General features: G+C 43.0%; 1 protein-coding gene across 4 annotated transcripts in view; it reads right to left on the bottom strand.

Annotated features, from left to right (window-relative positions):
- The window catches only part of RBFOX1 (RNA binding fox-1 homolog 1), a 1,151,472-nt gene that overhangs the window by 654,077 nt on the left and 471,342 nt on the right, over window positions 1-26,053 (bottom strand). For 3 of the 4 annotated variants that reach the window (XM_040078692.2, XM_040078693.2, XM_058422643.1), the window contains one exon: window positions 1,855-1,917. The exons of the other annotated variant lie outside the window; for it this stretch is intronic. In XM_040078692.2, coding sequence (XP_039934626.1) covers window positions 1,855-1,917 — 63 coding nt within the window. The remainder of the gene's footprint in view (window positions 1-1,854; window positions 1,918-26,053) is intronic. 4 annotated transcript variants of the gene reach the window in all.

The following is a 26,053-nucleotide window of genomic DNA, read 5'->3' as shown; positions in this document are numbered from 1 at the left end:
AAAATGTCATTATTACAAGAGATTTTTGAGAAGCAGCAGATATTTGTTTCAACACATACAATTCCAACACCTTAACACCTGTGCGCTGGACTGGAATTTCTGGTTTGAAATGCCTTTTCTCAGGCAGGGAAGGGAGCAGAGCGTTTCAGCAGCGCGGTAGCCGTGCCCCGTGTCCCAGGTGAGAAGGGCATCCCGCCCAGCCAGATGGAGCTGCCAGGAGCCAGCTCCCATCCAGAGCTGTTTCCAGGCAACCCTGGGGGCTGGGGCTGAGCCTGCTGCCACAGGGACCCCTCAGCTGATGGATGGTCCTGCTGCCGGGCTATGGGCACCCGGGAAAATCATCAACAAACCACGCACGTGGAGGTTTGGGAGCATTAAACCTTCCTCAGGTTCCAAATGAGCGTTTTCTTATTTCTCCTTGTAGGTCCCCAAACCTCTGCTTTGGCTGGTTGAGGCAAAAATGAATATCTTTTCCTGGAAACTACATTTATATCTACTGAGGCATTGTGTTCACAGCCAAATTAATGTTAGCTTCCTCAAAACATGCTGTGATTATCTCAGGGACCGCTGTCTCCCCTGGGTTGGAAACCTCAACCTCCTTCGTGCAATTTTTACCAGAATTTTTCTAACAAAAGCTGTCAATTGCATCAAATTCTGCTAAGGGCTCTAAGGTTATTCTGTGCTAGAAAATACTGTTCGTGACAGAGGAAAAGCTAAAAGCAACAAGCATGCTGAGCACTACAGAATTGATTTAAATCTATCCTCGAGATGAACAGGCTTTTTTTTTTTTTTCATCCAGTAAGCCAGGCAGTCTTTTTGAAAGAATGAAATCTTATTTCAAAGACATTAAGAGGAAGATTGTATTCAGTGTAGGAGAATAAATGCAAAACTCTTCTATTTTCTAGCGCGGACTGTGTGTCTGATTTTTTCAGTGACATGAAACTTTGTGTGTTGAGGAAGAGCTCAGCTTCTCACATTAATACAGTGGAACAAAAAAGTGAATGTAGTCTATTATTTTGTCAAAACCCATGTGCAACACAGAACAAAGAAGAGTGTAATTATAAATGTATAAATGTATATAAAGCAAAAATGTACTCAGCCTAACACAGAACAAGCCATGCTCATTGCCTAATACAAAATATCTGAGAACTGGAGTTTATTTTAAGCAGAGGATTATTAACAACTGCTTAAGAAGTATATAAAACACATCTACCACGAATTACAAAGCTTTGTCTGATACTTCTGTGTTTAGTTTAAGTATAGAAAACTATATCCTGAATAAAAAGTGCCTAATCATTATTGGTTTTATGTATGTGCTACAAAGAAAAACTTTACCCAGGAATGAATCCCAAGTATGAATGAGCAACAAGTGTTTTGGATTTTAAAGCCTATTCTCAGAAAGGGAAAAGCCAAAAAAATTCATCAGCACAAATACTTTTTTCACATGCACTATAAAATTTTGGAGCTTAATTCATGATATTCCCTATTCTGATTTTATAGAGAGCATTTTCTAAATGAAAGCATGATGAATTAATTATCCATAGCTGCTCTGAGGGGGGAAAAGCCTCTGAATAATCTGTACACGGAGTAATCAGCCAAAGGTGACACAAACACGACAGCGACACAACCCAAACACGTACAAGGGAAACACAAGAGAAAATCACTTGAACCTATGGCCAGAAGCAGGTAAGATTATTTTCTGAGCATGTCACTGCTCACTGAAGACTAAAAGCCATCACTCTGTTAGTCTGGTGATGCAGCGAGCTGCAGAGCCCAAAGGATTTCTGCGTGAGCCGGGACAGCACGGGAGAGAGCTCGGAAAATCAACAGGCAACGCAAGAAGCAGGCACTTACTGAGAGGAGGCTCTGCTCATGGAAACAATAGGCACCACTCGCATGGGGCTTCTGTGCAGCTTCCTGGGGAAAGAAAAACACATTCTTATTGGCAGTGAGGGACTCAGGGCAGCTCTGCTCGTGCCCTGCACTCAGGGAAGGCTTAAAGATCCCACAAACCCCACAGCTGCTAACGCACTGCTCGGGCTGGCGCTGCACACTGGTGGGTCACAAGTGCGTTTTTGTTAAAGTACAAAGCCAAACAGCAAAATCTGGGTATTGATTCATAAGCGGGATTTTATTATTTATTAAATGTTCCACAGACAGTAAATACGTTCAGACAGCTTGCAATGCATTTGAAACCAAAAATCTATGTTTTCATTGCAAGTTTACCTACTAAAATAGACATTACTAAGCTATAATTGTAAATTTTCCCCTGCACAGGTTTTTATTTCAACAGGAATATACCACTGTAATTTGCTTTTTGTGTATACTTCAATTGAAATTTTGCAGCGTTTTTGCAAAAGAAAAATTATTATAAAATGCATAACCAAAAGGAGGGCATTCAGAATATATTTTACAAGCACATATTTGGGAATTCCAACAGGGTAACACTCTATTCCATTCCATTCTTTCTTATTAATGAGCAGCTGTGACATGTAACATTTTACTGAATTATTCACTGAATTTTAGTAGGTACAGTAAGCTCAGCCATGTTTTACCTAACAGAATCTCCCTACATGCATTTTTCATTTCTAGGTGCAAATGGCAATACCTACTCCTTGATGCACATACTCCTGAAAATAGAATTGATGTTCGTATTTTGACTCTCCAAAGATAATACACACCTAGTTCAGGGTATGATCAAATCATTCTGTGAATAAATTTAATAAACTTTTAAGCCACTTCAGTAAAATTCCAACCAGCAGATATACTGGGTATTTTTTGACAAAATATCCTGCCCCTTGTATGCGGTTTCACTTCAAACAAAACAAAACAAAACAAAACAAACAAACAAAAAAAGTTGAATAAATAACTAATTAAAAAAATAAATCATTGGAGTTTCTTTCTAATGCAACAGAGGAAAAATGGGAACAAGAACCAGCAGTAGCAGAAAAGCACATGCCCTATAAACACATCAGACAGCACTGCAACAGTCACACGCACCGACAAAAGAACTTCAGGGTTGGAAAGGTGACAAGCAGGAGCAGCAAACACCTGAATTTCTGGCTCCTTGGAGCTGGGGCCAGCCCTAGAGGAGCACCTCTGAGTTAAGAACTGACTTCCCACTGCGGCTCTCAGCAGCAAGGGCCCCTGCCTGCCTGCCCAAACCCTCCCTACCACCCACTGCTGAGCTGAACACACAAGGTTCTTCTCATTTATCGTTGCTGGGCAAAAGCAAGAGCGGCACACTGAGGGAGTTTCACTTTGTACGGGTTTGTCCCCTCTGGAGGGAACGCCCAGCCCTGCTGGGGCAGTGCAGCCCCTTGGCCACCTCCAGCCAACTCAGGGCAGCTCCGTGAGCAGGGCTGTGAAAAACGAGCTTCACTCTCCTGGTAAAATTACAAGTTTGATAAAGGAAAATAGGAGACAAAGACAATAAAGCAAAGTTTTGAACGGCAGGGTGCTTGGCATTCAGCCAAGAGCACACCGGCTATTTCAGAGACACCCTTTACACACCTTTCCTATTGCATATTCATAAACCATTATGCATATCCAGACTCTTCCAAAAACTAGTTTACATGTTCCAAGAGCTGTTTAGCACTGCTCCTCCTCAGGTCTGCCTTTCTAGAGCACGTGCATTTCTTGGTTTTAGTCCATTTTTATTATCACCTCCAGTTTGGGTTTTGGTCTGTACTTTCTACAGCCAGCAGGTGCTGATAGTTGCTGTGTCAGCACCAGAGTCCTCATCGTGTGCTCACTGGATGTTATCCCAACCAAGCAGGCAGCTCACCCACCACAAGCACAACTGTATCAGCTATTCCACTGTCTAAGTTTAGTTAACAGCAGAAATAAAACCTCTATCTTTATAGCAAAGTTACTTTAACATTATACATATAGCATCCATTTCAATATCTGCAAAAAGCCAATATTATAATGTGTATTTATAACAGGGCCAATCCCACAACACTGATGACTTTCCACCACTGCCCCTCAGCAGGTCACGATTTCCAGGGCTTGTACAGACCCAGAACTGTCTATCCTACCAAGTACACTGAATTTGTAACCCAGCTACTCAGGCAATACCTCAACAAGAAGAAAGATTTCAGGCATATTCACGTGATTCTAAGCAATTTTCAGTAGAAGGAAATATTGGAAGGGAGTAGCTGGAAAATGCCAGTGGCTCTGTGTGAAAACCCCCTGTTGTAATTCTGATAAAATCCTGTTTGCAGGCCTCAGGATAACCTGTTTGGCTCTGCACTTGGGCATCACACCTCATTCTTTACCCTGACACGAAATGCCATCGAGAACTGTCTGCACAACTACAAGCAATCCTGTGGAGAAACACAGCATTCACATTCCCAACGCTACATTTCCCTTTCCTCAACTACCCTAAATCGTTCCAAAACACCAAACAGGCAAGTTTTGCACTCCTGTGACTCAGAAATAAATCCCCAATCAGGGAAGTTTTGCTTGCAGCTGGTATTACAACATCTGCACGTGCCAGGCACACCAAGAGCAGCAGAACATCTCTGCAGAGTGACCACGGTGCTCCTGCTCTGTTCAGAAATGAGGGAAACTGGAGAGGCAGCGGGAGGAATTCCAGCTGAGTGTGTAGGGAGAAGTTTGGCAGAGATGATGATCTGTTAAGATTCACTTAAAAATAAAAAAGTGTTTCCAGGTGAAAGTGTCAGCAGTGAGATACCCCTGGGGCAGCAGCCCCAAACAAGCCCAGGTTGTTCTGCAGGGTCACTGAGAAACAGAGCTCCAGGCCACTCAGGCTCATGAAACATCACCAGACCCAAGCATTCCAAAAGTACCTCGGACATGTTGTTATTTTCCAGCAGAAGTGGCTTTGTTAAGCATTATAGTAAAGGAAAAAAAAAAAAAAGCCAAAAAGAACCTAAAGCAATAATAAGCACTGCTAATACATATATACAATTTCTAAGTCTGACTTAACATCTACTGCTTCAGACCTTTATCAAAAGCCCATGTCTAAATCGATCTAATCTGATATTTTTTAATTCTGTTCTAAAAAATGCAATTAAACAATGATATCTGCTGCTGCAAGTTAAAAGCCATTCCCTTTAGATAACAACCAAATACAACAAGCACTGAGTTCTGCCATCATTAGACTTCTAACCATATTACTTCTATTTTGAGGCTTTTTTTGTTTGGTCTCAGTTTAATTTCCTGTCAGCCTTACAAGAGATTTCTAATGTTTGGGCTGTAGGATATGCTCTGATTAAAAATAATCTTCCCAATTACTGCCTGGCATGACTCTACTGCCACATGCACTCTGCCACTGGCTTCTGCATTTCTGTCAGCAGTAATTGTGTCTGTAGCTTCTAACTGTAAATGAAAACCCAGGGGGCATATTTGGGTTCCAGTTTCCTTTGCCCAGCCATATCTTTTAATTTGCACTGTCTGTCAAAAGGAGATGTTTGTAGGCACTAAAAGGAAATCCTCAGAACATCAGGTTAAAAAAAGGGAAAAGGAGAAAAAACGAAATGCAACTGGAATATGATAAACCAGATTTGATATTTATGCCAGGATACTCAACACAGAGCAGCTCACTGCATTGATTAGCCTTAGAAGAGGGGGACTGGAACCATTTACTGAGCATTTCTAGCTGCACTTTATTACCATTAAATTTAATCCTGAATCTTAATCATCACCTTAGAATGGTTTTTTTTTTTTTTTTTCTTTAATTCAGTCATTATAATGAATACTTTACAGAACAGCATTTCTTATCACAATGGCAAAAATTATTATTTCTCAGGCTCTGGGCCCTGACCTGAACCGTGCTGTGGGGTTTCCATGCGCATCCTGGCTGACCCTCAGCCCACTCTGATTACACTGCTGGAGGGAAGGTCCAGCCTTTCTGTTCCTGTGGCGGCTTCAGACCCCAAAGGTCCTCTCCATCCCGATGGGCTGCTGCTCCTGGAGCCCCCAGATGGCTCCTGGGGCCGTCTCAGGAGCTGGCTCTGCTCTCCACACCCAGCTGAGCTCCTGGCTCCATCCCCTTGGCAGCTGCCACCTGCCCTGGGACGCCTGAGTCACCTCAGACCTGGCCCCGAGCACAGCCACCGCCACCAGGGATGTGCTGGGTGCACGTTCAGAGCCTGCTGGGTTCCCTTGTCCTGCCAGGAGCGATGGAAAGGTGTCTCCATCCCCAGGGGATGCTCTGTGTGACAGCAGCAGGCTGGGATCCCCATCCCCTGGGGCTGCTCTGTGTGACAGCAGCAGGGTGGGATCCCCATCCCCAGGGGATGCTCTGTGTGACAGCAGCAGGGTGGGATCCCCATCCCCTGGGGATGCTCTGTGTGACAGCAGCAGGGTGGGATCCCCATCCCCAGGGGATGCTCTGTGTGACAGCAGCACCCTGGGATCCCCAACCCCTGGGGATGCTCTGTGTGACAGCAGCAGGCTGGGAGCCCCATCCCCAGGGGATGCTCTGTGTGACAGCAGCAGGGTGGGATCCCCATCCCCTGGGGCTGCTCTGTGTGACAGCAGCAGGGTGGGATCCCCATCCCCAGGGGATGCTCTGTGTGACAGCAGCAGGGTGGGATCCCCATCCCCTGGGGATGCTCTGTGTGACAGCAGCAGCAGGCTGGGATCCCCATCCCCTGGGGATGCTCTGTGTGACAGCAGCAGGGTGGGAGCCCCATCCCCTGGGGATGCTCTGTGTGACAGCAGCAGCAGGCTGGGATCCCCATCCCCTGGGGATGCTCTGTGTGACAGCAGCAGCAGGCTGGGATCCCCATCCCCTGGGGATGCTCTGTGTGACAGCAGCAGGGTGGGAGCCCCATCCCCTGGGGATGCTCTGTGTGACAGCAGCAGGGTGGGATCCCCATCCCCTGGGGATGCTCTGTGTGACAGCAGCAGGGTGGGATCCCCATCCCCTGGGGATGCTCTGTGTGACAGCAGCAGGGTGGGATCCCCATCCCCTGGGGATGCTCTGTGTGACAGCAGCAGGCTGGGATCCCCATCCCCTGGGGATGCTCTGTGTGACAGCAGCAGGGTGGGATCAGAACCTCGGGAAGGACAAAGCACCCAGGCACAGGCTGTGCCATGAGAAGTGGGCACAGAAGAAACCCAAGGAGGTGAAAAAACATCTGATACAATGTGAGGAAGGAAGCTTTGTGTGGAAGGGAAGCACAACAACGACACCTGCAAGGATGCACATGTGGGATACGTGGGACACCGCAAAGGGTCACAGCAGGGAGACTGTTCAGAAGACAGCTGCAGTCATCGCTAGAAGCAAATATTCACTATAGAATGAAGAATAGTGTAAAGTCCTCTGAAAATAATTTTCTATGAAGTCTCAGTCTCTGATCTTTCAAAATTAAGTACATTTTTGTCTCAAAATGAAAATGGCACACAGCACATTTGGAATCCAAGGTATGCAGAGAGCGTACTTTTGTACAAAGGAATCAGGGAAGTTTTCTTTGTGATAGGAGGATAAACACTGAGATTCGGTGAATGTGAGCAGGGATTTGTCCAAATAGCACTTAAAATTGAATAGCTTCTCTTGGCATGAGAACTGATTGGAAATATTAAATGCAAATGTTAGTGCTCTGCACTGTGTTTGCTGGTCGATGCTCTGTTCTGTTCATATCTGTACATGAGGGGAAACTCTGGGAGGGTGAGCACAGACTCCATCTCAGCCCTGTCCTGAACCCTTGGCACAGCACTCCAGGTGTAACCTTCCCTTTGCAGGGCTCTGCCCCTCAGTGCATATTCTGTGCAACAAAAGCCTGGTAACAGATAAGAACTCCTCATCTGCAAGGTCTGTGCAGTGGAGATTGTGCCCACCCCTGCCTTCACAACTGCACGGTGGTACAGAGCAAAAACAGCAAGGATCTGTTAAAATAGGATTTTTAAAATACTGTACAAGCTGTGTGAGAAGTTCTTCGTGCCCCTCTGAGCCCTTTAGGGCAGCAGGGCTGGACGTGCTGCAGCGCAGAACTGGACTGCGATAACCTCGAGCTATCCTTGCTTCTATTCCCATATCTTACCTGAGATAAAACCATCATTTACAACACATATCCCCCCTACCTGTGCCTGAAACTGCCAGAAGGTTTAAATAAATACCTGCTTTTTTAAATAAGAAGGTAAGACACCGAGTTAAAAAGGGTTCCTCCTGTGGCTGAGGCCATGGGGATGTTTACATATTTATTCAGCAGAAAACCTGTAGGATTAAGTATGGCAGTAAACATCACGAAGTTAAAAGGAATGTTGGTCTCTTACAAAAGGACCTTTCAGAATTTTGGCTGCAGAGAAGCTCGGGGGCAGAGCCCGAGCTCCTCTGTCCATGCTGGGAAGGGGCAAAGCCCAGGGCTCGGAATTTCCCCATTCCTATCATCATTGTGACTCTTACGAGCCCCAGAACTTCTCATTTTTTTCTGTTTGCTTGTTTCTCCCCACTTTTCTGCCGTACAGACTGTCCAGCCTCGTGGGCAGGTAGAAATTCCCCCAAAACCAGCAATGTTGCTCCTGTTAGCCATGGCGACACACAGCTGTGCCTGCCAGCCAGAGAGCATCCAGCACAAATTCCAGGGAACAACGCTCAAAGGAGCTGCAGAAATAACAAAATAATTTGAAAAAGGCTTAACTGTCCACATCTGCCACCTGAGAAATCCTCCCACGGATTCAGGTGGTGAGATGTTAGCCCTGAACACCTAGCTCCTGACAAACACTAGAAAGCAGGAACATTGTAATTCCAGAACAGAGGCTTTGCATTCTGTGTTTTCAAACTAGTGGTTCTCTCATCTATCACAGGTCAAGAAATGAATCCCACCTCTACAAGCAATGCAGTTTGGAAAGGAATATCGCATGGAGAGAGAAGAATGGTAAACTTACCTATATTTTATTATTTCTTAACAGAAATTTTGACATCGCTCAAGAACTGTAGGTGTTTGTAACATTTGAAATCAAGGACTAGAGTAAGAAAAAATAAAAACAAACCAAAGCCCACCAGTTTATCCAACAGCTTTGTGATTTATGACACAATTATTCTTAGAGAAACAGCACAACTCTAGGCTACATCTCTGAGCCCTAACAGAACAATCACAGTCAGAGGGTCCATCACATTCCACAGCATGTCTCTTGTGGACAAAGCAAAGAAAAAAAATCTAATTTGGATAGACATACCAAATTTTCTGATCCAAAGACATTTTTATCACCACAGAAAACCAGAGCATCATTTCACACGCTGGATACAGAGAGGGGCTGGGATGGATCAGCTGACAAACACCAATCTCCAGGAAAAGGGACTTTTGTAAGGTCATGGAAGGGTCCAGCCTTTCCCCAGACATCACACAGCCCATGCTGGAGGCACCCCCAGCCCCTGGCACCCACCACAGCCCCACTGCTGCACCCTTGCACAGGGGCTGTCGTGGCTTTACCAAAAGGATTCTTACTCTTTATGATGAAAAATCATTTCAGTCCAAAAAAGAGGCAAAAATAAAATAATCAAGCCAGCCACATTTGGAGATTTACTCCTGCTACATAAAATGACTACAACTGATTTCAAAGACAAGTGAGTGTTTGTTTTACACAACTTAGGAGAGCCTTGGGCTGAAAAAATTATTTACTGTTGTTGCTCATAGCTGGGTGTAATTTGACAATGATTACAAAATGTAAAGCCACGAGTAGGGAGAAATCCATGGGGATCCACACTGGAGTTCAGGTGCTCTCCTCTGATCAGAAGGAAAGGAAGGAGCTGTGTCAAGCAGCAGATTTTCCCCAGGAGTAACATGACTTTCCATGGGAGAAAAAGGGACCAAAAAGTATAAATGATGCAACCCATAGGCCAGGCACATCAGGGAAAAACTCTTAGGCCCACATTGGTTATTTGCAAATAAACAGAAAAGGTGAGTTCTTGGGGTTTTTTTGTTTGTTTGTTTTTTAACTAGAGTTCTTTCAACCGGAGAAAATCCAGATTTGCAACCACCGCACATTTCTGAATGACCAGTTCCACGCTTTTTTTTCCTCCCTCATGACCTTCCCCAGCACCCCAGGAAAACCCCAGCCTGCAGGTAACGCTCCCCCCTCCATCACTGCGGCACGGAGACCCCTGGGAAACGAACCCACTCATCACAGGGGCTGCCACGGCTGGGACAGGAACCTGCCCGCTTCTGCAAATCTCGCACAGAGCATCTCAGCCTGACACTTAATATTCACACCGGATTGCAAGCTATGTACTCAAGGATAAAGCTCAGTAATAATAAAGATTCACAGTCTGACAGGCTCGGCATACAAATTCTCAGTGCAGGGCTCACTTTGAATATCTTTTTTAATCTAAAAAGGAATCAGGAGTTTTCCTCTTACAAAAGAAACAACAGCACTTCCCATTTAGTGAGGAAAACAATGGAATGAGAAAATATAATTTTAGTCTACATTTAGATGTTGGTAAAGAAGCACCAAAGTAAATATTTTATTTCAATATCAGAACACTGTGTCCCCAGTCCTTGTCTTGCTCATCAGACACAGGAATATATCAAATAAGCTGTGCAGTTTCTTTTTTTGCCAGATCCTTTCAGCCAGAAATACACTACTTTAAACCATTTAAGAATTTGCCCACATTTCCAACAATTTATGGCTTGTATTTAGCATGTCAGCTGTGAAGCCAAAATCTCTGGAAATATTTAAAACCTCGATATATGTTACTTGAACATGGGACCCAACCAGTGCTCTCACAGGTCCCACAATGAACAAATTTCTAGGTGCTGTTTAAACTTCATTCCACCCCTCAGTCTCAGTCATGTTTTATTTTCTATTTTATCCAACACTGCTTGGTACTGTGCTTTGTATAGTAATATGTTAATTGTTTATTTTACTGTGGCACTATAAAGTCATAGCCCATTTTTAAAAAAAAAATTTCTAGTTAATGTTTATTTTGTGTTACAACAACCTGGCAACTTGCTCCTGGGGTGGGTTTTTTTGTTTGTTATGTAAATGTTATATATGTAGGAGGTGGTTTAAAATGAACAAAATTATAATTAAATGCCTGATAGTTTTTATACTGAAAATACAGTTACTAAACATTATTTCCCCTTAGACTCTTTTGCTTGTTTTGTATTTTACTTCAAATGTCTACAATTCTGTTACTGAATCTACCTTTTCCTTTTAAAATCACATTGCATCACTTAACTCCATCTCCTAAATCACCTTGTTAGTCATACTTTCATTCATTACATTCCACTGCCTTTCATATTTAAATTATTCCACTTCTTTCCCTACTCCCTACATGCCAAGTCTCACCTGGTGCAATGATTCCTCAAACTGCACCCTCACAGAACTCCCTCTATTAACACCTGACCATTCTTCCTGAAAGTTTTCCTGCAGAGCTGCCTTGCAAAACCATCCCAGATTTACACATTCATCCCCATCCCTTCACTTCATTTATATTTCATGAGCACCAAGATGAGGAGACAAACTGGATTTGCTGCATCCTAAAGCAAGGGGTGAACACCGAACTCCAGTCCTTCACCAAGCCCCCCCGTGCCTGCTGGACCTGCTCCTGCAGGGAATTCTGACCCCATCCCTCTGCCCCACAGCCCCCAGCAGCAGAGGTTTGGTGGGACACGACACACAGAGGACTGAGGCACAGTGGAGTTTGGTTTATACCATGAAAATGGATCTGTTTTCAATCTACAGAGGGAATAAGCTGCTGAATCTCAGATCATACAAATATGATTATTGTGGCATAAACTGCTGCTCATTCTCACTCTCTTCTTAAGCAAAGCCACATTTCTCAGGGATTCCGCTCACAGTTAGCATTCACTTCTCTGATTTAATACAGAAATGAAGCAATGGCTCATCTGTTCCCATAAAAATATTTTTCTTCGCAGATTTCTTAACTGAGCCTTGGAAAAAAGATCATCCCCAATGCTAAGCAACAGATCAGCATCTCTCTTTGGAGAGTGCAGATGTGGAAGTGCAGTAACCTGAGCTCAAAGTGAGGACGAAGTGGTTGGAACAAAAGTAAAACAGGATGTTCCTCAGAGCCGCCCTCCCCACTGCTTCCCAAGAAGGGTGTGTGAGCAATCCCTCCTGCCAAAAGTGGCTCAATGCACTCCCCAGCAATGGTAACTCAGAGGAGACACAACCTTCTCCACACTAATTTCTCCTCCTGGAGAATTCCTCTCGGCTGCTCTTTGGGTTCTGGAGGCAGGAGCCGAGTGCCTGGGGGCTGGGAGGTGCAGTGCCCCTGTCCTGGGGCAGGAGGGTGGGGAGCAGCCAGAGCCAGCAGGAGCTGCCACCAAGTGCCCCAAGTTGTTTGCCAGTTGTAATATCAAAGTTCTCATCCCTATTTGCAACTCATCAGGAGTTAGACTGGATTCAAAAAGCTGCCACATTTACCAAAAGCTGTAAATGCCAGCCTGAGTCACCCAATCTTCTGGGCAATACCCAAATCCTGCCTGGCTGCAGTGTAAGGTGTCTTCATCTCTCCAGGGGTTAAGGGAAATTGGTAGAAGGACTAGGAGATAACTGCTTGCTCCAGCAGAATTTTATCCCAAGTCAAATCAGAAATGGCTCAGTATCTCGTTACTGCAGGCAATCACTTCGAAAGCATCAGGTACTCACTGCTGTCAGATAAAGGTTTGTCTGAAGGAATCATGGCAGTGTTTATATTTTTTTTTTTCCCTAATCTTACCTTGTAGAACATTTTGAAATTGCTTTTAGAATTTTTTTTAAAAAAATAATTAAATATTTGAACTCATTATTAAGATCTAGCCTACTAAACAAAAACAAGATTCTTTTCTTTGTCCAAAAATACACCTTCATAGTCTGTAGCCTGAAAAATCTGTGCAGGAAGGAATAATTCAAGTCTCAGAGCCACAACTCACAGAGAACTGGTAAAATGTCTTTGTCCTGTTTAAATATCAAAGCTCTTCTGGGTATCACTTAGATGCACCCATCATAATTCAGATACTTGTGAATAATTCAAGATGTTATGCTTTACCTTCTATCAGCAATTCCCTCGAAGAGGAGCAGTTAAGTAAGCATTTCTTATAAGTTATAGCATGGATCCATATAATTAATATTTTGATGTACTTTACCTGTCTTACTGTTTGCTCCAGTGATATTAAGTTGGTATTAAGTAAATAACACACTCAGCTAACTTGTCCTACTTTTCAAAGATGCTCCAATTTATGTAATTGCTTTATTTGATTTATTGTTCACCTTTACTCGAGTTACATGTTCTGTTAATGTGCTATCAATGGAATTAGCTTGTCAGTAGGAAAAATTTTTAATCAAGCCAGCATTTTCATTGCAAAAGGAATGCACTGCTTGTACTTCCAGGGAATCAAAATCCCCCTTCAATGGTGGGAAGTAACCTGCTTCACCTTTGTGTGTTTTCCTTGGCACGCTGAAGCAAGCCAGAGATGATGTGCTCTTATCCAAGGATAAGACAAAGAGTAGCACCCCACTAACTAACTCAGAGGTGAATAAAGGCACGTAAAATCATGTGAAAACAACAACTAAAGTATGCCCTCGTTTTTCAAATGAGAGTTCAGAAAAAGCCTCTGTCCAAGTGACTGTGAATTGGGTATTAATCTTACTTAATTTTGAAATTAAATCCAGCAATATGAAGAAAGATTGATTGCAGCTTTTCTTATTTGCTAATAGTGAAGAGTTAAAATGTTTGCTTCATGAAGTAAATACACATCTTTGGTTAAAAGGATGAGGGATAAACACACATCTTGTACTCTGGAAATCAACTCCATTTCTGCTGCCCACAGCACTGTACACCGATGTCCTCTAGGAGCTCGTCTGCTCTCCAGACCCACAAACACTCAGGGAAAACAGGGCTGGGGACACAACGAGAGAAAAACAAATCTCTGGAAACGGAGAGAAAATTAACTTGTTTATCCTGCCCTCCCTCAATCATTTCCATTCATGAAGGGTATTAATTCTGACTATTAATTAGAGTGGCATCTGTCTCTGCCCCACTGGCAGGAGACCAGGGAGCACGAGCAGCATGAGCTGCTGCTCCAGGTGTGCAGTGACTGAAAACTCATTTCTGAACTGCTCCACCACAGCAGCAACAATTTACACAGAATCAGCTGGCTCAAACACACCTCCAAGAACACATTTGGTGAGGATTTGCAGTACATGAGGCATTCTGGACACATTTTCCAAACTTCCCTCAGCAGAACAGCTCAGCAAGGCACTGACACCAGCTGCTGTACGTGAGGCAAAAGCTCAAAGCCCACCAACCTAAGAGAGGCATTATTCCATTTATTCCATAAAATCACCTGGCTTTAGGGAAGAACACATCTGCTACAGAGTCTGAAAGAAAATTACTGCCATTATATGTAAAAGCTGTTGCATTTCTAAAAAGTTCTGAACACAGAGAGATAAACTGCACTGCTAAATTTTTAAGACCTATGACTTAAAAGTGAACTGTGCCATATGTCTCAGGATTGGATTTCTCAGTACTTTGTGTGTTTTCTACCTTGTTCTATTATTTCATGGCAAAGCACTCTGCCATGCCAGCATGAGTACTGTAATAGAAATATAATTATACATGCACAAGGGAGAAACACCTCAAGCGTCACATTTCTGGGGACTTGGACTGGCAGCTGGAACACAGAAACAAAATACCCACCAGACTGGAGCATTCATGAATTCCTGCACAATTCCAAATGCTTTTCTGACTTCCATTATATATGTGAAACTATTCACACCAATTTTACCTTTGATGCTACAGCGTTGTTTCCAAGTCTTGGAGTTTCCCACTGCCTCTATCAGTCCCGTAGTGTCAGAGAAAAAAGTTCCTACTTATGGCTAAAAATGACAACAAAGCACACATTTCCCTTCCCCGTGTGCCAAATACCAGACTGATAGCAATGGAATCTCAATATGATCCTCCAATGCCTGAAACCCCCTCAAGTACCTCAATACATCAAGTGTTTAACGTTTTATAACGCCTATAAACACTCCAAGAGTCTAATGAAGCTTACACTACTAAGAGTGCAACAAGTGAAAGGTGCTGTAAAAATCAATTTTCTTTCACCTCAGCTGATTTATATTCCTTCCTGAACAAATTAATTTCACACTAAGCAAGTGGTTTAATAAAACTTGAGAGCAGCCCTATATTAAGGAGTTTTGTTCTTACTCCAGGCAGAGATAACTTGGAAATAGTAGTAAAACAGCAGTCTGGAATTACTCTGCAATTTGTAAAGCCTGGCCTGCCTCATTTCACAGCTTTTTCTCACCGAGTTTTATTTCTGAACTTGTGAAAATGAATTTTAAAAAGCTCCATGTAGGTTTGCAGTCCAGAAATTACACTATAAACAATAACATATAAAAGTAAACCAGGCAAGAATGAAAATTCAGCCCAGAAAAATAAACAAGTTCAGAGCCTTAGTCCCCAAACTGAGAACTAAGCTGTGCTTAATTCTAACCCTGTCTGCAATATAAATAATTGTATTACAAATAATAAAATCAAGGGTATTGCTTCATAGGAAACAAGGCCGTGCCACTGCAGCACAGCTGGAATATTCAGCATTTCTGTCCTCTCCTGGCTGCTGTTGGAGCTGCCCTGGCATTTTTCATCCCTTACAGCCCCAAGAAACCCCTGCACACACCAGAGCTCTTCCTCCTCTGCCCCGTCCCAAAACCACCAACACGTTCTGCTGGCTAATGAGGAAGAAGACAGGGATAAAACCTGAATTTCCAAACAAAGTCTATTTTCTAAGCATAGATTGAGATAACAGTGACAAATTACATACATTAAGACCTCTGGAGCTTTGCTTGCAGATCTTCTCAACTGCTCAGTACAACTGCATTTTCTTGCAGAGACTTAAAACTTAAGCAACTGGAAAAAACAAAGCAAGTAGGATGCACTCCGCAAGAGTGCACAGAACACAAAACCAGGGGCACAAGGGGACAAAAATAAAGAAAAAAAAAAAAAGAGAGACATGTTCTGAAAACAGAGATCAGCTGAGCTTTTCTTCCCATTATTATCCCTGCTGACTGTACTTAGGACAAAAGCCAACACTATGGACTGGTGTAACTCTGCTCCCACCTCACTTGCACATCTTCCCGGGTATAACCCTAAGGCAAAAATGTTCATAAAAGCAGGTGTACAGCAAAAATAGGAACCGAAATGTATGCTAAATATGCGTAATAAATATCTTCAACACAATTTGAGTAATTTCAGAAATATTAATGCACCTCTGGAGTGTTTGTTTCAATAATGCTTTTAAAAGTAATTTAACTTTTTCAGAATTAGGCATGTATTGAAGTTGCGATAAGCATTTTTAGCCAGCGTGGAGATTTGATTTGCTTGCTGTTGATTGAAAAACACATGAACGAAACCACTGCTATTTTTCTGAGATTAAAAATCTCATTTTAGGCTTCAGGTTTATGTTTTCTGATGTTGCCTAAGCCAAAAAAGTCAATGTGGTTTGTGACCCCAATGCCAATTCACCAGAACACGAAGCAGCAAATAGAACACAATTAGATCCGTAATGGCAACTTAAAAATAAAGTAGCACAAGATAATTTAAAGTTGGTTGGTTTTTTTTCTTTCTCATCTTACCTGCATAAAAATTTGCTGAATGACACAAAGGCGTGAAAACACACAAGGAAAAGGAGTTTCCCATTAGAGACTGAAATATGAGCACCAGGATTCAGAGTAGGGGCAGGATGTGGCAGGAAGAAGGCACACACTGCTCTAGCTTGTGGAAAAGCAGTCGAGGAAATAATTCATCTTCTTGTTTCCAAAATATAAAAAAATATGAAAAAAGAAGATTTGATAATAGGAAATTTTTGCCTAACTCCACTCATTTAAGGGAGTTGCAAAGGAACAAAAAAGGACGGAAAGTTTTATAGGAAAGGCAAATAAAAGAAGGTTTCTCATATAACAAATCAAGATGTCAATTATTTTAACAAAGAGCAACTAGTGGAACATTTGACTTAACTCCATCTCTAAACACTGTTCCAATGATTTTCCTTGACACTGTGTAAGGTTATTAACTGATTCCACTAGAGACTGGAGAAATTTAAGTATTAATGGATTCTTTACAAGAAATTAAGAAGCAAATGAGAAAATCCTTATGTTTAAGGCATTCAGGTTAATTACTTCAACCTGATGGACAAGGACAAAGTAAATCTTAGTTTCGACCTTTCTGTGTCTAGGTAAACTAAAAAGGGTGACAACCTACATTATTCATGCTCCTAATCCTGCCCCCACGTTTGACCAGGTATGCTTTGAACCTAATGAAAACTGCATGGTGTAAACTGGCAGATCAAATTATTCCTTTCTCATAGGAAACAAGACACATTCTGATGGAGTAATTAATAATTGTCCCAGCTTACTGCAAATTGCCAAGCTTTAAAAATCCCTCCCATTCTAGAGCAGTACTTATATGAGAGCCTTGGTTTCAGCTGCTGTTTTAATGATTCTTGGATTGGTTTGAATGACAAAGAAGGTTCAGTTCAAGTTCTGAAGGTTTTGCTTGTTCACAGGTGTTTCTGACCAAGCCTTTTTGCTCAGTCCTTCATCTCCAACACAGAGTGCTGGGAGAAAAAGCCTCTACATAAACAATAATCTCCTCAGGAATCATCCATAACCCATTTGTAAGTCCCTGCTTGCTTACACCATCAGTAGAACCATCTCTGGGCTCAGTCTCTGACTGTACTTGAAACTGTTTGACACTTTTAAACCCAACTCTCCACCTAAGGGCACAGGAATTTTGGAACCTCTCCTACGCCACATTCTCTCTGCTTCCCAGCGTTGCCTTCACTACACAAATCACAGCTCACCAGATCTGATTATCATCATCTCTCTACTTGACAATCAGGATTTCAATTCTTCTCCCCTTCCATTGCTACTTTTGCCAATCTTTTTCTCTTTTTTTTTTGCCTACAAAACATCTGTATCAGAATTCCATTCCTGTCCTTAACCATGGCGTCATTCGCCTGCCCTGGCAGCAAATTTGCAAACTCAAGTGCGAGTCTCAGAGCAGCCAAGGCAGAAGGTGTGCTGGGGGAGCCAAGTCCTCTGGAGAAGGCAGATTTGAGCAGCAGCCCTTTGCCAAGCAGCCAGAGCAGGGTACTCCAGTGCTTTTTGTTGATTTAAGGTCTGTGGCACACTGCAGCTGTCACAGGGAAGGGCAGACAAAAGACAGGCTGTTGACTGCAAAACGCTTTTAAGCACAGCGGTTTTATAAAGTATTCACTTGGCATTTGTCTCCTGTAACATGTCTCTGTGCAATACAAGGCCTTTCTCTCCCTCCTCGCTCTTTAGAGAGATATGGAGTTTAATGTACTGACTGGTACTTAACAATCAGATTTTGTCAGCTTCTGTGCTGAATGGCCCCTTCTTTCTCCCATCGCCTTTGCCAGCGCTATTCACGGTGTAAATTATGGCCTCATTCCCGGGGAAGGTGACAGATCCATACAGTGCCTGGAGCTGAGCTGGGAGGGAGCCACGTGCTGCCAGGCAAATCCCCCTGATGGCACATAAATCCTGCTGCTGTCACCAGGGCCACTGCCACCTCCTGCCCGCCTCCCCTCTGCTCCCCTGGTGCATCCCTGCTGGAGATGCCAGCTCCACGGGGCAGCTGAGAGGCCTTTCTAAACATTTTAGTCCATTATCAAGCTCATAGAAGGGGGTAGGGAGTTTATTTTTTAAATTTTTTTTCAGCTTTTTTTTTCCTTTCCATTCTTAACGCTAAGTAAACACTAAGACCACTACACCAAATTTAGTAAACACTAAAATTTAGTAAACAAAATTCAGCGAACGTGAAACCACTACAAAGGGTGTGACACAAGAGATGTAAAACTCAACGCTGTTCCATCAGAAGCCAAACTATTTCTTTGCTATGATACCTTATAAACGTTTTTCAGCCTATTAGCTTTTGCTACGTAATGATGCTAATACTTTTAACACCAATCACGTATTATTTTACCCCAAGTGGCCCTGCTGCAATGCATCCCTCACAGTTCTATTTCTCTAAAATATCTGATCTGTTTGCAAGGCCATCGTTTGAAACTTGTTTCCAGTTCCATTTCTCTCTCAACGTCTGTCCTATCCCGTAGCCTTTCCAAGTGAGCACACCTCATCTCAGAGTTTGTACAGATGCACAGGACTGTGTGAGCCTTCTGTCAGGCTTTGGGGATCCTCTCCAAACCCATTTCTCACACTTCCCCAGCGCACACACAGCCACTGCTGGCTGCACCTTTGGGCGGCTGCGCACAGGATGTGTTCTCCTTCCCTCACCCACTGCTCAGGGAGGTGCTCCCAGGCTTGGTGTGAGCCTTTTCCTCCCTGCAGGAAAGGCCCTGAGACAGAGACCCGAACAAAACCCCACACGCTGTGCACAGGTGACATGTTGACCAGCAAAAACAAACCACAAACTTCCTTTGTGATCCTTTCCAGAATGATCCATCCTGCCCTCTCCACACACCCAGCTCTGATCTTCCACAGGTAAAGCCCTAGGAAAGGCTCAGGTGAAAAGTTTAACTGGTTGATGCTGCAATGAATCAGGCAGAGATGTACCCAGAAAAGCAAAAACCCAAGTAGCAAGACACCATCCTGTTAAAATCATTTGATTCTCGAACAAATCCTCTCCCTCAGTCCAAGAGAAGATCTTAACACCTTATGTTAACACGAGACCATCACCTGTGGCTCGGATTGCTCTGAGTGGAGCGCATGTGAGCATCATTCCACTGTCAATGGCAGCTCCACCAGGAGCTCATTTAGTTCAGCTGAGCTCATTATTCAGCACAGAACTGAATAATTTGTGCCTGAGAAGTTTGATGGCATTAACGAAATTCTAAAACAAGTGCTGGTGAAAGAACTTTGCTTTCACCACTTGGCTCCTTAGAAAGACACTCCGGTCATGTGTTCAGGATCCAGAGGATGAATGAAAATCACGAGCTAAGGAAGCCTTTCCATCAACAGAAGGAACAAGATGTGAGAGGAGGCAGCAACAGCTGTGAAGAAAATTCACCTCTGTCCCAGAGTAAGGAGAAAATCTGGATTCAGTTCAGAAACAGCAACAACACATGTGCACCAGGCTCTGCGACACACAGAATGCAAGGCATGAGAGGACACTATTTTAAATAAAAACACTTTGAATCACTTTGTTTATTCATAAACTGTTCCAAAGTGCACACCACTGGTTTTGATCCTTCATCATCATGGAGGAGAAAACTCTAGGAAACACAATTACACACCTCATTCCAGAGTGAGGAACTGAAATCCAAAGGTATTGACACTTAAGAGAAATCGATTCTACAGCTGCCTGAAGCATTGCAGCTTCAAATCCCGCAGCAAGCTCCTTCCCTGGAAATATTTAAAGATCAGCTCCAGAATAATTTCAGTTCTAAATTACCCTGTTCCCTCCTTCCTCTTCATCAGGTTTGGATTGTATTTATTCTACTTTTTGCTGTCATAGTAATGTATTACTGAAAATACATTTTCAACTATTTTAAGAAAAAAACCCCATGTCTTTAAAATAATTTTATCTTAGACAAGAAATCACTTTGAAATAATGTTACAGCTCAAATAAATTTATAGTTCCCGGAACCAATATAAATGTGTATTTTCCATTTTCTTTTTAGCTGTGTATATAATGAATTTCACAGATTTTGCTGATGCAAACACAACCCAGTCTAAAGAAATTCCTTATCAGTAACAGCAGCAGAGACAAAAATCTGCAAACAATGTTAAGTGATAATAAAAGAAGATGAAGAATGGATCAACTTGGTTGTAAAAATCAGCTGGAGAAACTTTTTAAGTATAAAAAGGGAGGCAGAAAATTTCTCACCATCATGATTATACTACCCTCACATAATCCAGGCCCAAATTCTTTACATGGACTGGTGTTGTAACAATTGATGGGTTTAGTTCAATCTGGGGATGGAGGGAGGGGATCTACGTCTTTGCACCTTGAAAAATAAAATAAATTTGTCCGCAAATTGTGCAGAAAAAAAGGAAAAATAAATAAATTCTTGCAAGAGAAGATTATAAAATTTCAATCAGGTATTTAACACAAATGCACACAATATAAAATAACACATGTTTACTGATTTCTATCAATATTTCTATAGCAAAATCACAGACTCATAGCAGGGGAGGGTCAGGAAAGATCTGTGATAGCTTTGGCACCAAAAACAGATAAAGACTTTGCAGATTATTTAAATTATGTTATGTAGTAAATCCAACTATAAACTGAAAGCATTTGGAAGTACGTTGAATATTCTTATCCCTGTCCTACCTGACTTTCAATTAATTCTCAGAACAGTTATTTTTTTTTGTTCACCACTGTGTTTAATGCTTGATTTCACCATTATAAATGAAGTGATATTTTTAAAGTATCGAGTGTTTCTTTTTGCTGTGAGAAACGGAAAGCCAAATTTGGCTTACCTTTATCTAAGAATGATACAGCATATTAATGCAGCTTGCCAGTGGAGGAAACTAGAAATCCCTGTGAGCAGGGTCAGTGCTGCAAAGCTGGGGCAGGTTTGTGGGGTTTGGTTTGGGTTTCTGCTCATCACAACTGATTGCTTTACTCCAGTGAGGATCCTCAGAGCAGGCAGCACCACCCTGACCCGAGCTGTGCTAGCCCAAGAGGGCTGAGGGGCACAGCCTTAAAACTGAAAGGAAATTCAGGAGCTTTCCACTGGATTCAGGAAATGGTGGGAATTTGGGTCCCTGTGGTGACAGCCAAACATTAACTCCCAGCTTGGTTACTCAAAAATGAAGTATTTTTTGTGTTTCACCTATGGAAATATAACCCAGCCTACAAAGAAACATTCCAGATTCTGCCAGTTCATGCTAGGGAAGTTACAAAGAACTCGTATTTGGTACCTGACTTCAAATTTCTGTCAGCTTTGAAAACCCCTTCTCTCAAAGAGACTTCCTATGTAAAACTGTATTTGTAGTGGAGGACAAAGCACAGACAAAACAAGTCACTCAAATTAAGATTTTAAAGCCAACAAAGCTGCTGCCTGCCTTCACTTCTGCCATGGATGGGTTTTTCCTCCTTTATCTCCTGCAGTATTGCAGTTTTTGATCAGAGTTTGTCCACAGCTGCTACTCTGGGGGCTTGATGGAACATTTTGCTCACAGCCCTGCGCCACAGACAATGATTTTTGCTGTGGTCTTTACGCAGGGGGTGACAGTATGGAAGAGCTTTCTCTTCCAGCTCGTGCAGCGTGCCTGGGACCTGGGCAGGGGAGGGAATCTCACCTACAGAATGATTTTCCTTTTTTAGTATAGAGAAAAAGAAAAAGAAATTCCATAGCGTGACAGAAGAAAATGTCAGGCTCACAAGCAGAAAGCTGCCCACAGGTGATAGACACGAATGGAAGGGATTTTTATCTACAGGGCAAATTAAGGCACTGACAAAACTGATCAAATCATTATTAACAGCTGAACTGTGCAGCAAGTTCTAAATCATTTTGCTACTGATAACATCACAAACTCTAAAATCTAAGCATCTTCCCAAAAGTCTGCAGCCAGCTAACAGCAGATTTTCACTGCTGGAAGACATTTTGGCAGAGAGAACTGGACAGCATGTTAAAACTTGATAAATCTTTGAAAGAGAGGACGGAAATAAATTCCCAAGATTTCACCTCCTGTTGGGTATTCCATTGCACAGTGAAGCCAGGTGGAAGTTTTGGCACGGCAGGTCAAAGGAGGTATTAATTACATCTCTGTAGAAAACCCACTGTGGCAGCAAATAGCTGATGTGAGCAGGTCACCGGGGTGTCACAGCCAGGAAACACAAACCCACCGCAGAAGCCAGCCTTCTAGAACAGATATCATGCTAGAATAGAAAATCAGCTTTATGGAAAGCTCTATATAAGAGTGGGCAATTACTAAACACAGACACTTAGAAAATTAATACCTAGAAAAACCAGTTTTGCCAAAGGAGAGAGAACAGCTCTATCCACAGCAGCATCAGAGGATCAGGACATTGCAGGCAGTCATGATTGTGGTGTGCAATGTTCAAACATAGCTGAAAACACGGCCAGTGTCACTCATTCCAAACACCAAGAGCTTCAATTCATGTATGTGCAACTGCACTTATCGCAAAAGTCCTTTTTTTTTAATGGAACCAGAGGTAATTCCAGCAGGCAGGATAGGGGCATCAGAATGGAAATAAAGGCTCTTTTCATGAGCACTTTTGTGAGAAAAGGCAGAAAATGAAATCAGGCTAGATCTTCAGTCTCAAAATGAGATGGGGACACTGGGAGATGAAAGACACCTGAAGTTCTAAAGTTCTTTTTGTGTCTGTGCACAGGCACACGAGGAGCTGCTGCTGCTGCCACCAAAGCACAGGGCAGGAGATGCAAACAGATCTGGGCTGAAAATCAGCTCAACTGCACCTGCCAATGCTTCCACTCCGTGTTTGGGTGTGGGAATGAAGCACAGGCAATAATCTGTCAGTGACTGCACTGGGATGGTGACAAACAATTCCCTGGTTGTTGGCCATAACATGAAGAACACCAGGGCTGAACCCATCACCTTCTCAAATCTGAAAGGCAACGCAGAGCAGCAAACCTCTGTTTGAGACCATGACCCATCTCAGCACCTCCTGGCCTGGCGTGGTTTAAACCCCACTGGCAACCCCAATCCCATACAGCCACCTGCTCACTCCCCACCAGGGGATGGAGGGGAGAACAGGAGGGGTAAAAGCAGGAACAATCGTGAATTGGGATCAGAACAATTTAATAACTGGAATAGGATAAGGAATTGCAACAAAAAATTAAAAAGAGAAGAAAGGAGGGAGAGAGATAAACTCCAAGAAAAACAAGTGGTGCAAATTGCAAATGAACAAGTCACTGCCCACCAACTGAGCAGTGCCCAGCAGGTTCCTGAGCTCTCCCCTCCCAGCTGAGCACGATGCCCGGTGCTCTGCACTATCCCCTGGGATGGCTGGGGTCAGCTGTGCTGCCTGTGCCCCCTCTCAGCCTCCTGTGCCCCTCTCCTCACTGCCAGGGCAGTGTGAGAGGCTGAGAGTCCCTGCTCAGCACCAGCTGGACCCTCGGGGTGTGACCAGCACTGCTCTCATCCCAAATCCAACACACAGCCCTGCACCAACTGCAGCCCAGCCAAAGCAGGACGTGACCCTAAGAGAGAGGAGCACCCATGTTTCACCTGTGGAAACATTTCCCTCTGCACTGGAAAGCAGAGAGAAGGCTCTGAAGGAGGTGAAGCACAGCAGCCTACACACAAATCCCCCTTTCAGCTGTTCAAGGGTTCAGAACATGCTGAGTGAGGGATTCCATTCATTTTCTTTGTACAGATGGGGTAACAAGATGTAAATTAACTATAAAAGTAGTAGGTATCAAGAAGAAAAAGCGTTCTCCTTTCATTCATGTTGTGTTGAACTATTTCATAATCAACCTACATCCACAAATACCTCCCTAAACATCAACACCAAATCACTCACAACTACCATTAAAGAGCATTTCATCAGTGTATCATTTTATGGCATTTAAAAGACTTTATTTCCATACATCCAAATGCCACAGCAAATTATTTCAAACCAGTAAGAAACACAAATAGAAGGTTACGTGTGGCATATTAATTTACGTTTCAAATTGCAACCAAGTCGTGAATGCAGATTCACGTCAGGGATGCATATACTGGATTAAATGAAACCTGTCCTATATCTGAACATAACCCCAGCAGGCTGCTCCAGTGGCTAATAAAGAGCTCACCTGCCTTTGAAAGGTCTTACAGGCTGTTTATTTTGGAGTTTTTCTCTGCCTGCCCAGGAGCCTGATTTCCCTGGTGCTGGCTGGGCTCATGGCAGTCATTTGGCCCCTGCAGATAAATGAAAAGCCTGACACAGCTCTGAGCACCTTTTCCTTTCCTTCTCCAGCAGAGACAAAGATCCCCCAGGTGCTGAAGAGGTGAGGCACAACCTTCACCCACTGTTTCTGTAGTCAAGTTGATTTTAGGTCAGACTTCTGCTGCATTTACAGTCCTGACTCAGCAAAGCAAATGGAACCAGTGCCTCTCTCCTCTTGGTTTTCACAGATCCTGGTTGTGTGTTTGGGTCCAGCTCCCTGCAGCTCTGAGGCCAGTGTATAAAGCACTGGATTTTCTGTGTATGTTGGCTGCAAGTTCCAGCCTGATTTCCCATTTATCACCTACACAGCTGTTGTCTGTAATAACCAAGGATTAACAAGATACCAACACCTCCATTTGTATCCCTTGGGTTAATCAGCTGCTCACCCTCACCCTGCCTCATCCAGGAGGTGAAACAACCAACACAGATTTCCAATCTGCTCTTGCTGGGGCTGTGGGCAAAAACCAGCTTGGTTATTGTTGGGGAATGCTTCCTTTGAAGCACAGTAAAATCTGAGAGTGATCAGTCATTAATGAAGAGGAGCTATCACCAGCCCCTGTAGTATATAAACTCTAGAAATAAGAAAATCTGGATTTCCTCTGAATTCACTTGATCAACATTTTTAGTAATTGATTAACTGTGGTGCCTAAGAAGATACAAAATTCCTGCTGTCATCAAAAGCTTATGGAAAGACACCACTCTGCAGAATTTTCTGGTGATCTAAAAAGGTCCACTCAGATCTCAGTGCAGCCTGTTCCTCAAGGCGCTGGTCTTACAACCAAACACAACTTCAATTTGTAAGGACAATGATTCTTCCAATACCTGCCACAAAGCACATTAAACAATGGCTTAGAAAATATTATAAAAGGTATATGGATAGAACAAAGCTCATCCAGATGACATAACAAACCACTTTGGAATAGTTTCAAAATGAATAAATACGGCTGGAGTAAAGGAGAAAAGGTATTTCGTTACAAGATGAGCAATCACCATTCAGCCTGAGCGAATGTGACTCTGAAACTCAGCCTAAGAAATTTTTAACTAGTCACTGTTCACATTATCATTCTAGTTTCAACTTTTACCATTTTAACAGGTATATATATGTAGAAAATGTATTTTTTAAATTTCATGTATGATTCAAGAGAAGATGGGAGAGGAAAGGGATATGGTAGCTGCAACATTTTCAATTCCCCTTATTCATCTGTGCCAAGTTAAAAATAAAAT

The sequence above is a fragment of the Hirundo rustica genome, chromosome 15 (assembly GCF_015227805.2).
Source record: "Hirundo rustica isolate bHirRus1 chromosome 15, bHirRus1.pri.v3, whole genome shotgun sequence".
Lineage (NCBI taxonomy): Eukaryota > Metazoa > Chordata > Aves > Passeriformes > Hirundinidae > Hirundo > Hirundo rustica.
This window is presented reverse-complemented; position numbering and strand designations above follow the sequence as displayed.